The 15203-nt window shown below is 39.8% G+C and overlaps 1 protein-coding gene across 2 annotated transcripts in view; it reads right to left on the minus strand.

Moving 5' to 3' along the window:
• The window catches only part of epb41l4b (erythrocyte membrane protein band 4.1 like 4B), a 30040-nt gene extending 15330 nt beyond the window's left edge, over window positions 1–14710 (minus strand). For both annotated transcript variants that reach the window (XM_023330885.1, XM_014473123.2), the window contains exons 1-11: window positions 13659–14710; window positions 7755–7859; window positions 7633–7675; window positions 7113–7191; window positions 6875–6919; window positions 3965–4017; window positions 3270–3390; window positions 2046–2133; window positions 952–1040; window positions 330–399; window positions 78–247 (exon numbers count right to left, since the gene is read on the minus strand). In XM_023330885.1, the coding sequence (XP_023186653.1) occupies window positions 78–247; window positions 330–399; window positions 952–1040; window positions 2046–2133; window positions 3270–3390; window positions 3965–4017; window positions 6875–6919; window positions 7113–7191; window positions 7633–7675; window positions 7755–7859; window positions 13659–13907 (1112 nt within the window). In that variant the 5' untranslated portion in view covers window positions 13908–14710. The remainder of the gene's footprint in view (window positions 1–77; window positions 248–329; window positions 400–951; window positions 1041–2045; window positions 2134–3269; window positions 3391–3964; window positions 4018–6874; window positions 6920–7112; window positions 7192–7632; window positions 7676–7754; window positions 7860–13658) is intronic.
• Window positions 14711–15203: the final 493 nt, after the last annotated feature.

Consider the following 15203-nt stretch of genomic DNA (forward strand, 5'->3'; position numbering starts at 1 on the left):
GGCGGGCCTGAGCGCGTCGTCCGGCCGCGGGGCGGCTCCGCCGGGGGGGAACCGCCAGGAACGAATCTGTGCTCTACCTGAATCTGAAGCGGGAGCCGAGCCGCGTGAAGTCGCTGCGGCTCGCCTTGCCGGCGGTCGGCTGGCGCAGGCGGAAGAAGGCATGGCTCTCCACTGCGCACTTCCACAGGTGTTTGCAGGTCTTGGCGCTGGCCAGCTGGAACATGAAGGTGTGCTCCTGCTCGCGACCCTTCAGGGAAAAGGTTACATTAGTCTTCTTTTTATTTTGAGCCAACAGCTGGTTTGTTTTAGGAATATTAAAGGAGACCAACCTGATCATCGTCTTCCACCACCATCAACGTCAGGCGACTCTTTTTGAAATCCAGCCTGGTGATTTTGGGCCTATGTGTGCAAATAAAAGCAAAAGTGAACACTCGTTTAAATCCATTTATATTATGTAATTCATTATCAATTACTACTAGACAGTTCAACTCACAAACACTAATAATCAATTATATTAAGACCCAAATTTTAATGCTTATTTGCTTTCACTGACAATCACTGAAAGTCAAGTCAAAAGTCTTTCTCCTGTATTTGTGGATTTAGTTATCAAACTTAAAGTAAAGTTTGACTTTATTTCCATGGGAAGGAAATTTATTTCGATGACAACCAGAAGAAATCAGACAAATTAATGCTTCTGTCTTTACATAAATTACACAACTGACCACAAAAATAGATCATTTTTCTTTAAGTAACTTTATCTCCGCATTGTTTCAGCTCTAGTTTACCAAACTAGTCGGTGTAGTGAAACAGATTTAGTATGAATAATGTGATGAAGCCTGATTGCTTCACTACAGCTGTAAACTTTGTTTAAAAAGTGTTTGCTGCCGTGGGTAGTGTACATAATGCCTTATTATTGTTATTTGAACCATAAAAAGTTGTTTGTGTGCTTACCAAAAGAAAAGCCCAATTTTGTTGGAGCCTTCAAAAACTAAGATGCCAGTCGGGGTGAGGCCTAGTGCATATTCTCCTCCATCTCTGCCCTGAAGAAAAAAACCTGAACATTTAGTTTCTTATCTCCACAATGACATGAAGGAAATAATTTGGTTCCAGTCAGAAGTTTACATTCAATTATATTTATTATTTTTGAGACGTTTATGATTAATCTGATCCATGCACGTATGTGGATGTAGCAAGACAACATTTTATAAAAACAAAAACTTGATGCACAACTTCCCGTTGACATTAAGCTAATGGAAATGTCTTCCAAAAGTTGTAACTTTTGAAAATGGGAAATGGGTTGACAGTGCTTAAAAGCAGGGTATTTTCCAGGAAGCCAACTAATTTAATTAAACTTTTTTACTTTCTACCAAGAGAGTCAAATATGCAGCAAGACCTACACTGCAAAAACACAAAACCTTATCTTGTAATTTCTTTCTAGATTCTAGAGAAAATATCTTAGTACACTTGAAAGTTACAAGTAACTTTTCAGCAACGTATAGGAGCTGGTTTTAAGTCAATAATACCTTAATATTGATGAAAAAGTACTGGTTCCATTGGCAGATTATTTAACTTATTACAAGACATTTTTCTCATGTTATAGTGGAAAAATCTGCCAATGGAAAAAGTATTTTTTTTGTCAATATTAAGGAAATATTTACTTGAAATAAACTTTTATATCTTGTCAAAAACTTAATTATGAGTTAGCTTTGTCTCATTTCAAGTGTAATAAAATATTTTCACAATAAATAGACCAAAGGTTCTTGGTAATATTTTTTGTTTTTGCAGTATAAACCAGAAGCCTGCTGATGTTATTAATATTAGTGTATCCATATATTTGAAGCTTTCAGTGTATTTTTGCTCTTGTTTAAATTACACAATAATAATAATAAAAAAACTGTGACCAGGCCAAAAATTCTTGTTTTTAACATAAATTTCGATATTTTGTTGCATAATACAACACTAGGGAGAAAAAAACAGCTGCATGATGAGTGTATGTAAACTTCTGACTGGAGCTGCACCTGTGGAGGTGAAGTAAACTCACACACCTTGACAAAGTGCATATCTACGCCATAAAGTTCCAGCCACTTGCATTTGTTGAGAAAAGAAATCTCTGCTTGAGACGGGCTCTGTCCCCTGAAGGAAAAACACAAGATTAGTTTTCACAGTAAAAATAATACAGTCACAGTCCCAATGCGCTCTCAAAAAGAAATGTATCAGCTGCGCAGTCTGTAACTATCCGTTTTGATCTCACTCTAAGCATAGCCTGCCCCTCGTTTGTGGCTAGGTTGACCCTGTGAGCCACAGCATATATATGCAATCTAATCTGAAAGGGGAGCAATCGGAGCAGAGCTGGGTTAAACACTCCGTAGAATCAATCAAGACCCTTCAGAGATTAATCCCATAATCCTTTACACAGACCAGTGATAGAGAGGCCGAAGCAGAGGGAGCAAGCAAAGAGGGATGGTGAAATTGGAAACCTTCGGATGTGAAAATAATAATAATTTTTTAAAAAGCCGGTGTTGACAGGTGGCAGCAGAACAACTTCCTTTTCTGCTCCAGATTCTGCTCTGCTTGTTAGAACCTCACAGGAGAGAAGCAAGCCTGGGTCAAGTGGCCGGTGGCTGGACGCCCTCCAGTAAGCTGCTTTGACACAGCACAAGGTCTTGGCGACCAGTTAGCCAGGCCACTGCCTTCCTGTGCAACTCCGCTCAAAAAAAAAAATCTAATTTACAGCAGTCTGGACTTTTTCCCTTTGACTCGGATTATCTCCAGTAGATTTTTGACCAGGCCAATCAGCAAACAGAAGGAGAAGTCGTAAACAATGACATCAATTTTCAGAGCTGTTTTAGAATTGCTGTTTGGCGGTAGCTTTAGCAAAAGCAGTGGAGGAAGTTAACAAAACCATTCAGTGTTGTCAACGTTTCCAAATATTAAATTCACATTAACAGATGCCTCGTTTGGGTCGTCTCTTTTCTTCTCGCAGTGCAGGAAAGTTGTTTATAGCACAGGCAACTTTCGGGAAGCTTCTTAGCGTTGAATTGCGGCATTACATACGCCACGAACAAACATTAGCGATTGGGTAAAATTGTAAACTTCAACAGAGCCCACGCCTCCAGGAAGTAATGGTTTCTCAACAGCCAAGAGCCTTGACATCTTTGTACAAAGCAAAGTGTAGGACAAGGTTTTTACCAGGCTAATGTATTAGTGTACAAAGGTCCCGTTTTAGAACAAGGGAAAACAATTTAGCTGCTTTGTTTCTTCATCCCCACCTGAGATCCAGCCAACTGCTGAAGATGTCTGCCTCCATGGCCTCGCTTTGCTTGGGAGTGAAACGAAACTCCGACACCAGCTCCGGGGAGTGCTCCAAGGGGTCGCAGTCGCCCAGCTCACCTGTGAGTGGATGAACGAAAAACATAAGCATCTCCCAAAGATCTGATCATTTCAAGTTAAATCGCTCATCTTTTACAAACAAGAACACGAGTTAAGAGCAATAAAACTGCTGCCTTTCTTCTACCTTCCGCCATTTTTTATTCTTCTGCAAAGAATTACATTGCAGCAACTTCCTGCAAGCTGCATAACAGTAAATTAGATTGTCTTTGTAAACAAAATAATTACTTTTTGAGACGGCTAAGCTGCTCTGAATTTATCGCGCTTGATGCTCCTTGTCGGTGCATCTGAGGAAATCTTTGTAAAACAAGATTAGAGGAAATCTGCAGAGGGACAACATCAATAATGCAAGAAAGCGGTTGAAAATCATAAATTGAGCCTTTTTTTCAGCAGACATTACTCCAAGCATGAATGCCCAGGAGAAGATTTTACAATATAATCAACAATAAAAAAAACAAACCTGTGAAATAAACTTAAATGAGTGACTTAGGAGGTGTTGAAATGACTTTAATAAATATTAGACATGGACATTTGGGATGAAGAGCTAAATTTGCAAATTTAGAACAACCTTACTTACTTTGTAAACAATATGCTGCCAGCTCCACTGACACATCATACGGACATTTTAATCTGAAATTAAAGGAAAAATACACAAATTAAAACAAATGTACAGCCCCTGCTGATATTGACAATATGGCTCACTGCACAGGGTGGCAGAATGGGTTACGTCGCATACACAGGGGAAATATCTAATGAGGAAATTCTGAGAAAGACTTTAGCTCAGAGGTGTCAAGCCACTCTTTATTTCAGGCCACATCAAGATCATAAATGTGGCAACATTTATGATTAAAACTACCCATTAAACTGCTAAAGTATGAATAAATAGGTTAAACAACATTTAACTGTTTTCACATTAATGTAATTTGGCAGAACACAGGTAAAAACTGCTTTGAGTTGGATGATAAAATAATATGTAGGCACAAAACTGTTTTCTTGAAGGCTATATTTATGTGTCAAAAAGTTCTGGTGGGCCAGATTTGGACCTTGAACCTTGAGCTTCACACATGCGCTTGAGGTGCTTCCACATTTAAACCAGGGTCGGCTCTGTTAGCTATCGTTAGCTATTGGAGCGTTAGCATTAGCAGTCTTAGGAATGTTGTGCAGCTATGCTATTTCCCAGCTGGCGCTGTAAAGTATTTTTGTTTTTGCTTCAGCAGAGCAACTTGCTCAGGAAGGTAACAGTACTGCGACTTTGCTCTGGTACTATCCGTGAAAACTAATACTACTTTATGCAGATAGTTATGTGGCTATAGGAACAAACATGGAGTGAATGGTTAGTGGACAATTAAACTTAGCACAAAATACATTTGTTTACAGGCTCTGGAGAGAAATAATATTGACAGATGTTACGTGAGTCCTCTTTATAGGGTTTTATTCATATCCGTTATGTAATCACTAAGATACTCATTATATAAATCAGTGCATCATTTAAAGCTGGATTGATGTTGATATGATATTTGAGAAACCTTTAATCTGTTTATAAAAACAAAGAAAAAAATAACGGTGGGGAGGATTTCTTCTGTACATATTGGTGGGTGAGGGGGGCCCAGAACGAGGGGTTTGCCCAGGACGCCATTCAGGCAAGAACCAGCACTGCCCTGGAGTGATGTCATGTGCTGGAGAGACATAAAGTGGCTGGATGCCCTACACAGTGTGAGTGTGTCAAGGAGGAGAGGAGCAACCCTTTTCCTAAAATAAGCAGCCTCTGCTGTTCTTGATCTTGAGCTTTTATAATGGAGCTGGACTCTGGGGACGAGTGGCCCAGATAGGAGCACTGACACACTGAAGTGAGTGTTTGCACAGTCAGGTCGGGCTTGTGTGTGTGTGTGTGTGTGTGTGTGTGTGTGTGTGTGTGTGTGTGTGTGTGTGTGTGTGTGTGTGTGTGTGTGTGTGTGTGTGAAACAGATGTCGGTGTACTGACTCCACCACTACTGAGAAAACTGTAGTGGAGGTGACCTGTGGGCTAGAGGTGGGACATCCCCGCAGTGGGGAGGGAAGTAGCTCAAAGTGACTTATAAGGATGTTGGCTTTCAGCTGTTTCAGGCTTTATTCTTAGCTAACCAAATTATCGAGTTAAGAAACAATGTAGCAAATCACAGAATATGCAAAAATATAGTACATAGTACATTTTAGATGTAATCACACCCCTTGAAGGTTTTCACATTTTGATTTGCTACAAACGTCAACTCAAACTTCAGTGGATGTGGTTTGACTTTTATGAGCCACACCAACACAAAGTATCAAAGGACTGTTGTAATGTGAAGGGAAAACGTTTCAAGTTTTTTCTTATAAAATAAAAATCAAAAAAGTGTGGCATGCATACATATTCCAACACATCAACCCCTCTACTCTGATACCCGTAAAATATGTTCCAATGAAATAAATTGTCATTAGAATTTGAGCAATTAATGAATGAGGTCCATCTGTGTGTAATTTATGTATCCAAATAATATTGTACACGTGGGCTCAGTTGTCATCCACACTGACCTCAGTTCATCATGAAGACCAACGAACACTTCACACAGATTATTAGAGAGCTGGATTAGTTCAAAGCAGGATTAGGTTATTAAAATCTCCCCAACAAGGTGTTCTGGTAGATGGCACCAAGATTTGACTTTTTGACCTACGTACATGCAATCTAAGCACAGGCCAAAAGTGGCAGAAAACCTGCTAGAAACAGAAATCTGGTTCTACAAAGTACTGACTCAGAAGTGCTGAATACAAATGTACACACAATGAGGATAAAAAATAAAAAAAAATATATATATATATATAATTTTCATTCTACTTCACAGTGTTCCTAATGAATCTCCCACAAACCACAAAATCCTCTCAAGGCTGCAGTTATTCTTATGGCTTATGCACCTTCTCGCCCCTTTTTCCTTCCACTAAACTTTCCATTGATATGCTCCCATGCAGCATGATGTGAACAGTCAGCTTCTTTAGCAGTGACGCATTGTGGCTTACCCTCCTTGTCAATGATTGACTGCTGAACAATTATAAAGTCAGCAGTCGTCACTATTAATGTGTCGGCAATAATTTAACATTTCTGTATCAAAAACCCTTTTTATGTGTTGTATGCAATGAGAAACTACATTTGGGTTTTTATTAGATGTAATCATCAAAAACAACAGTAATAAAAACTACATACAGTATATGTATATTATATATGAGATTCACTTTTTGGCTTGAATTACTGAAAAAAATTCATTTTTACTTTATATTCTAATTTACTGAGCTTCTATTGTGTTTATGGCATATAAACAATCAGCTGCAGCTGCTGTATGTCAGACAGTAATATTCACCTGAATGCAAGGATTTATTAGGATTTACTTTAGTTGTTGGTGCTTTAAAAATCAAAGCTTAAATAATGTCATCTGTGCACCGTGGAGCTTTCTTCTTCTCTGTGTTGGAAAAAGAAACTTACTTGCCAGACAAAATGTCCTGTCGAAGCTGCAGCACAAAGAGATACCTGTTGGTGTAAAAAGAAGATGAATCAATCAAGGTTTTTTCCTCCACTCTGACACATAATTTGCTTTAACAAGTCTCTGTCCATTTGGCCCTGATTTGTATCTGCCCACAGCAGCAAACTAATTAGCCCTACATCCCCTTTGGACCTTTACGGCTGGCTCCGGAGAGCTCCGTCAGCGCGTGTGAATTTTTACCGTGTGAATTCCTCTCGTAGGTTATTTGGCTCTGAAGAGTAAAATTTCACTCTGAAGAAGAGTCGGTAAGGCGGCCCTTCTAGAAGAAATAAAGAGAGACGGGAAAGGGCAGGGACAGATGAAGCAGTGATTCAAGCAACATTAATCAAATCAAAACCGTCTTGTACTTTATCTCATTGTTTAATCTTATCCTTCCTCTTAAGTCTTCCCATCTAGTCCATCCATCACTGTCCCAAGACCAGATCTCTGTATTCCCTCACTTTTATCTGCAGCCTTACTTTTATTCCTGCCTCCATTTTTATGTTAACAACCATCAGATTGTGTCAGGGTGCAGATCCACCCTCCACTCCATTTATCCCCCCCTCCTGTTAGGAGCCGGAGAGCAAACAATGTACGGCTTCCAAATGCATGCGCTAATCAGCGAGTCAACATTAGATAATGCTCCACCTGCTCCCCACTCAACACGCTGCACATTTTCCTGCACAAACCAGATCGACGTACAGAGCCACTGACAACTTACCAGGAATCTGTTTCTTCAAAAACTTGGACATATCCAGCCAGTGCTGGGGGGGAGAGAAATGAGGTGAGAGTGAGTTACATAAGCATGCGGTCCACACTAATTGAGAGAAACTCGTTACTCACGGAAACTTGATCTGTGTCCATGAACTGCAGTCCAAAATAATCCGTCTCAACCAGATCTATGTGGTACATGATCTGATCAAAAAGGTCCTGGCCTTTGGATTTGCTCTGCAACAGAAGAATAAAGGAACTAAATGAGTGTCTTTGAGGGTTGCTTTGAAGGAGCCAGACTTTGTGTTGTCTTTAAAAAGATTCTGATGTGCAGCTTTTTGATCTTTCTTTAGGCTTTAACTCATTTTCTGCTCAGTATCTGGTCAGTACCTGACCGTTTCCAAATCAGGCGAATGTCTTGCTGTGTTTGTGTCTACACACAAAGAATCCTAAGAGACATTATTGCCAGCAATCTGGATAAAATGAAATGCATTTTCTTCATGTTTAGGTGAATTATTACAAAAGAACCGAAGCTAACAATGTTTAACAGGCAGGAGTTGCACTTTATTACCCACAGGTGGTAAAACGTGGCACACAGTAGATGATCAACAGGGATCATACATATCTAAAGTCAGGACTTTGCTGTGTTTCTTCTAATATTTCTCAGGTTTCCTGTTTTTTTTTTTCACATCAAATTACATTTTATTCTGACTCAGTAAAATGACTCAAATTGACTCAAAACTTTAGAGTTCGCGATCCATTTTGCCCCAGTTTTCAGATACAAATGTAAAAGTTTACCAGGAATGTATTAGAGACACTTAAACTGTGGTTTGACTTTAAATATGGAACCTGAAAAAAACATAGCCTGGTAGGAAACAAGGAAGAAACGGAGACAGGACAGATAATGGATGGACGGACAGACAGATGGATACAGGATCACTAAATTAAACGTGAAATATTTTTCTCTTAAATTGCTTCTCCCATAAATCCAAACTTTTCATGTGAAAATAGATGAAAAAGAAACTCCAGAGGGATCAACAACACAAAGCAGCTGGTTTCTTTATGGCAGCGTACAAAGACATTAGGATTGAAATAAAGCTTCTGCACAGTGGACTCGATCTCCTCTGATGAATGAACTCCGTCTTTTATTAAACCGAGTGCAAACATCCAGCTGGTAACAGCAGGAATTGCCTATGAATCCACCTTTTGTCGGCGTGAGAGAGAAAGCTGATGTGAGGGTGTGCTCTGATGGGACGGGCAATCCCTGGAGGGAGAGGCCCGCATTCATGCAGCTTTTGTCATAAAACACAGCCAAGGACACGGATGAAGCACAAACTGCTGCAATTCCTCCTGAACTTTATGGGAGCAGTTTACAGGCAGATGAGCCTCATCGGCCCACATTAAAGCCTGACCCGAGACTGGTCCACATAAAACTCCCAGGGTGTGTAAAAACATGACAGCCTTGTACCTTCAGTGTTGATAACGAGTCCAAACTTCCAAGCAGCAGGTGTATGAATGAGTGAGATAACGCAAATACTGAAGGCAGCATGCAGCGTGTATTACAGAAGTATTCATAATACTTGACCTTTTCCACATTTGTCCAATAACAACCACAAACCTCTGGGTTTTATTTTTATTTTTATCTGATACACCAAGAGTAGTGTGTACCTTAATTGTAAAGAAACTATTTTACAAACAAAAACTTGTGGCTTTCATAAATCAACCCCCTTTACGTGAATACCCCAAATAAAATCCACTGCAGCCTCATTCTGTACATAATGTGGTTTCAGTATTAAAGCCTCAACACAAAGCAGACAGTTTAGGGATAAAGTTGGGGAGATGTTTAATTGAGCGAAGTCTTTATTTCTTCCAACTCTTTTTCAAACAGAAAAGTAGCGATAAGCTAATTATTTTGTTCTTGGTTATATACGCAGATGTTTTTTCTTGTCTTACTGATTCCTTGTTTTCTTGTTTCTAAAACCCTGTTTGAAATAAACAAACAGCTCAATAAATAAAAATAAACATTAGATGATAAAACAATAACTCAAGCACTGAACGTCTGACACAGCATTGAACATGGAAAGAGACTGAAACCACTGCAAAAACTCCGAAAAAAAAACCCAAGACATAAACATCAACCTCAAAAGCTGCTCCTAAAAACTTTTGATAAAAACTGATATGTAACTAAATAGTGCTTTTAAATCTTGAGGTTAATTTAGTAGGTTTTCTAACACATATTAATTTATCACTAATAATATACTCAGATCTGCATTCATTACTGATAAATGCAAAGCGGTGGCTTTATGAACTCTCTGTAGGATCGTAGTTTGATTGGCTGGCTTGGTTTCAGTAAAATGTGAAGAATGAATTATTGGACATGTAATGTAATTAATTATCATACTGGGTTTTCACCATTTCATAATCTCTTAAATCATATTTGATTATTATAAACCTTTAAAGGGAATACAGGTGGAAATTAGCATTTTTTGCTGTAACTTGGTACCATGAATCTCTCCTTTCAAAAGGTTAATGAATTATTGTACATTGTCTTTGTGCAAAATAAATAAACATCCATGAGGGATCATCCAAATTATTCCTTTGTTATGAGTCCATAAACAATATGCTATTTTTCCAAAATATGGAACGTCCACCCATAAACTGTTTTCATCCTCTCTTTGTAAAAGTTTGATCGTTTTCCTAGTAGTAAAACCCAAATATCTAAATCATAAAATATACACTGAATGTATGACACTTAACAAGCTATGGTTTTCAAAATTATCTATTTGTTATGGTTCTGGAAAAAAAATTTACTCTTGAGAAATTAGGTGAAAAGTTTTGTATTGAGCAGAGAAGCAGCCAACAGGCCTGCAGTGACTCCGGAGGAGCTGAAAAGAGACGCAACTCAGGTGGGAAAATCTGTTGACATAATTGTTAGTCATGAAATCCACAAATTGGAAAAATGACAAAGAGAAAACCATAGTTGGAAGAAGACAATAAGTATGTAAGTAATGTTTTCTGCATATTGAAGAAGGTGCTCTAAAAGCAACATGCTATGCATAGCAGAAAACCTAATACACTATCCACATGCTGAAACAGGGAGGTGGTAGCATCATGATATGGGGTCAGCTTTTCTTAAAAGGGACAGGCAAGGTGCTTAATGCTGATCGTTGGAGCTAAATAATCCTAAAACAAAACCTGCTAGAAACAGCAAAACACAATCCTCAACATCTGGAGTTATAGTGGAATGATTTAGACTAGACTATGGTGTTAGAATGGTCTAGTCAAAGTTCACGTCTAAATACAACAGAAAATCTTCATTAAGATGTGATATTTGGTTTTCACCATCCAGTCTGACTGAGCTTGGCAAAAAAAGAGTCTTTAGATGGACGTTTATCAAAGCGATAAATCAATTAACTGCATGATAAATTAAGAAGAGGGCAATAATTTCCATGATAAATTAAGAAGAGGGCAATCATTTCCATTTGCATGCCTGTTTGTGTAGTTAGCCACCATTTTGAAAAATGCTAGTTTGCACTTTTTAATTTCACAAAAGTCCTAAGTGGCAGTTTTGCCTGTTTCCCCAGTCTGAGCCTAATATTTAATCAAAATAAAACAATTTTGCTTTATTGAGATTTCATAATCCATTTCACTAATTGCTTCAGTTATTTTGTTTATTTATTTGGGATATTTAAAGTGTTAAATGTTCATTGGAAATTACAGTTTATTGATTTGTGATAGGATGTCCTTGCATTATTATGCCATGATTATGATATCAGTTGAAATGGTGTCAACACCTTGACATTTCTGGGTCAGTTTATCATCCAGTCCGTTTGCCATTTTTCTTCCACTTCATAAGCATGCACCACTTTGTGCTGATGTAAAATCTAAATAATAATGAAATTTGTGGTTGCAACAAAGTTTAAGCGGTATGACTGATTTCAGTAGGTGCTTCTGCAAGAATACTTTTTAATGTTTTCCTTCACACTGCTAAGCTTTTAAAGGGCTTCAGCTGAAAACGGCGCACCTGTATCTGTTCCCCGAGGGAGAACAGGAGCACATGAACAAACCTGTTCCAAAACACCTGTGACTAAGCCTCCACCTCAACGAGCCATGTTTCACTTTGAGCGGCTATAGCTCCGGAGAAGCTGTCGTGACTTTGTCTTGTTACCATAACCTCGCTGCAGCAGGACAGCAGGATAAAAAAACTCCTCAATGTACCGGCTGCGTTTTTCACAGGTGACGCACGCAACAGCTTCGGTGACACACACGCTCAACCTTTAAAATAATAATACAAAAAAAAAAAAAAAACATCTAATGAGGAGTCACTTACGCACACATGCCCACACACACTTTGCTCATCATCCCACCCACCCACCATCTCTCTACACGCGCTCGTATTTGTGGCACAAAGTCCCCAATTGTGGTAAATCAGATCAGGGAGTCAGGGAATACAGACAGACTGAGGAGGGAGACGGGAAGGAGAGGGAGGGGGAACACGCACAAGAAACAGGGTGGGGAGGGGGAGGAAGGGGAGAGCGATGATGAGCGAAGGGAGATGGGCCACAGAGGGAGTGTAAAAGGAGATTATGAGAGGAGAGAAGCTAGAGCGGAGATTGCTTGAGGAAGATCAGATGTAAGGATGCGGAAGAAAAGAAAGGTGGAAGGAGAGGCTGCAAAAGAGCAAACAGCAGGGGAGATACTTCTAGCTGCCTTAGTTAGACTTCCCTGCAGCCAGACAGAACGAGAAGCGCTAAAGTGTCTCATCAGAGCACCGCCTGAAGCCAACTGTACTGTAAGCATTAGGAACTTCAGCGACATTGCACAGATTTAAGTGGAAAACATCCAAAGGTTGAGTCTGAATTGACTCATTTGTTTGCTGCACAGTTCAAATATGATAGGAAAAGCTACAAACAGGAAGTTTGCTCTATGAATCCAGCAATCAGAATTTAGTGGCCAATGTCCAATCTCTGATTTTTGTCAAGTTTAAACAGATTTATTCAGATTTTTAGCCAATTCCATTTTCTCTTTAAGAAGATATGAAAACAGCACTTAAATATTTTTTTAGCCTTCCTGCCATAGGCAATCATTAATTATTCATAGAAGTAGAGGTGACATATGCACGAGGACAGTCGCTGCAAATAAGCAACTTATTCATATTTTCAAATAAAAAATAGATTTATTTTTAGCATCCCATGTTAGCAATTAGCACATTTATTGTGGCTAGCATTCCAAAAACACCGGTTACTGTGTATATTTTGAAAGAACAAAAAGGCTGCCAACATTTTCCAATCCATCATATTTCATGACAGACGGGCGTTGAAAAGTTAAACGGGTAAAATTAGAACATCTGTCTTCACATTTTTATCTTCCATACTTCCTGCTGAAGAATTGCTCTCTCTTGCTCTGTCGCAGCCTTAATTAACCACAGGTGTCTCTGTATATGTCTGGACATGGCCTTGATATTAGTTTCCTTTCAAACAGCCTCTAGTATTTACTTTCTTAAGAAAAACATATATTTTGGGAAAAATATAACATGTGGTCCATATTTTAATGTAAAGGTGGTGGTAATGCATCTTAAGTTGTTTGCTAACCGCAATAAAAATTCAAGAAAAAGGAAGTCCATGAGAGGGCCAGCGATTGGTGTTCAATCTGAGTGAACAACAAAATGACAACACAAAGTACAACTTTCCTGTGTTGTTTTTATATTTAAGGCTGTAGAGTTGTGAATGAGTGACAGATGATTAAAGTGGGTCATATTTAAGATTTGTTTAGGAATGGCACCCTTACTGATAGGAGAACATCACATCTTTAAGCACCCATATTTATTGGTAGCTTGCGCTCAAAGTTCATGAATCTCTGCTTACTGTCTAATAAATTAATCAAAATTATTTTAAGCCTAACTTTCTCCATGTAACTAAAAACCCACCCAATAATCCATCACGGAGACCATCAAGAAGACCTTAAAGGACCCTAAAGTGTCCCCGAGCCCCACCTTGACACACACTGGCCGAGCTTTGCCTCTCGGTAAACACTCACAGGTAAATCCACGCTGACATCCGTGCCGTCCAGCAGCAGGACGCGGCAGGTGATGGTGCTCCTCGCCGCTCCCCCCGCCGGGATGTGGACCGTGGCTCCCCCGCTGACCACGGCAGGAGCGTGGACGACCTGCTGCTGATGGGGCAGCAGCAGGGGGTTCCCTGTCACCCCTCCTCCGTCCCGCTCGTCCGTCTCTCGCGTCTGGAAGCGGGAGCGGCGGCTGAACGTCCGGCGCAGAAAGCCCATCATCTTCCTGATCCAGAGGGCGACCGGGTCCGCGGTGTGTCCGTGAAACCTGCCCCTCGCAGCGGCCGCTGCGGTCCGCCTCCTTCCCCACGTCCTCCCCGGGGCGAGGAGTCACTTAGCAGGCTTGGAGGAGACTTCAGGGCTGCCGATCAGCAGCAGGAGGACTCCAGCCGCATACTAATAAAATTGAACCAGATTAAACCAACCAGTTGATTTCCACTCGCTGGGTCCGGAGTGAACGTCTGGACTCCTCTTCCTCCTCCTCCTCTTCCTCCTCCTCTTCCCCCCAGTCCTGTCCTGTCCGTCCACCTGCCTCCTCCTCGCTGTTGCGCACCGACTCTAAAATCCTGGAGAAATCCCGTCCGAGGCTCCGCAGCGGGGACCTTGAGTCACACACCGGAGCAGACAGGAGGAGGAGGACGACGGGGAAGCCTCCACACCTCTGGACCGAACGGAACCGATGGCTGCAGCGTCCTTTCCCCACCGCTGAACCGAAACTACCAGTTTACCTCACAGGTATAAAGTCAACCAGCGAAACTGGACAAACAGCATGATCTGCGCCTGCGTAAAAACCCCGAGCAGAACAAACTTCTTTTCCTCCCGACGGGCCGAGCCAAGAGAACCAAACAACCAGCGCCACCTGTCTGCCAAGGACCCCACCTGGAGCACCGCAGGGGCCCGTCCGAGAGGCCCCCAAGCTCATGAAGGAGCATTTCTAACATTATGGTCGTATGTGAGGATTTTTATTTTATTTTTTTGTATTTTCGCATCTGTATCTGCATACCTTTGAAAATAAAAATGGAAAATAAAACGAGCAAGAATAAATATATTCAAGTATGGAGGTCCAAAAGTGCAACAATTTGTAAAATAAATAAATAAATAAAAAATATTTGTCTGTTTTTAATTAAAAATGGAACCACACGAATAGATAATGGATCAAATTCAAGTCAGTAATACATTTGTAAAAGATCTAAACATAAAAAATAACACAAGTGAAAAAACATTTAATAATATAAAACGTTTAATTTTACTTTAAATAAAAATAATTTTGATGCACGATAGTTTTATTTAATTTTTCTTGACATTTTAATATTTTTCAGCTGTTTTTTATTTTTTAGCAAAAAACATTAGGTTACTATTTTTTGGTGATAAGCAGTATATTAAAATTTCCTTAATAATTTAGAAAAGTAGTAATTATATAAAGGCCAGTCCTACAACTTGGCTTATTTATAATTTATAGCTCAGGGATGTAAAAAAACGTGTCAAAAATGTGAAGTTTTCTTTTCAAGATTTTTCATT

This window comes from Xiphophorus maculatus, chromosome 3 (genome assembly GCF_002775205.1).
Source record: "Xiphophorus maculatus strain JP 163 A chromosome 3, X_maculatus-5.0-male, whole genome shotgun sequence".
Classification (NCBI taxonomy): domain Eukaryota; kingdom Metazoa; phylum Chordata; class Actinopteri; order Cyprinodontiformes; family Poeciliidae; genus Xiphophorus; species Xiphophorus maculatus.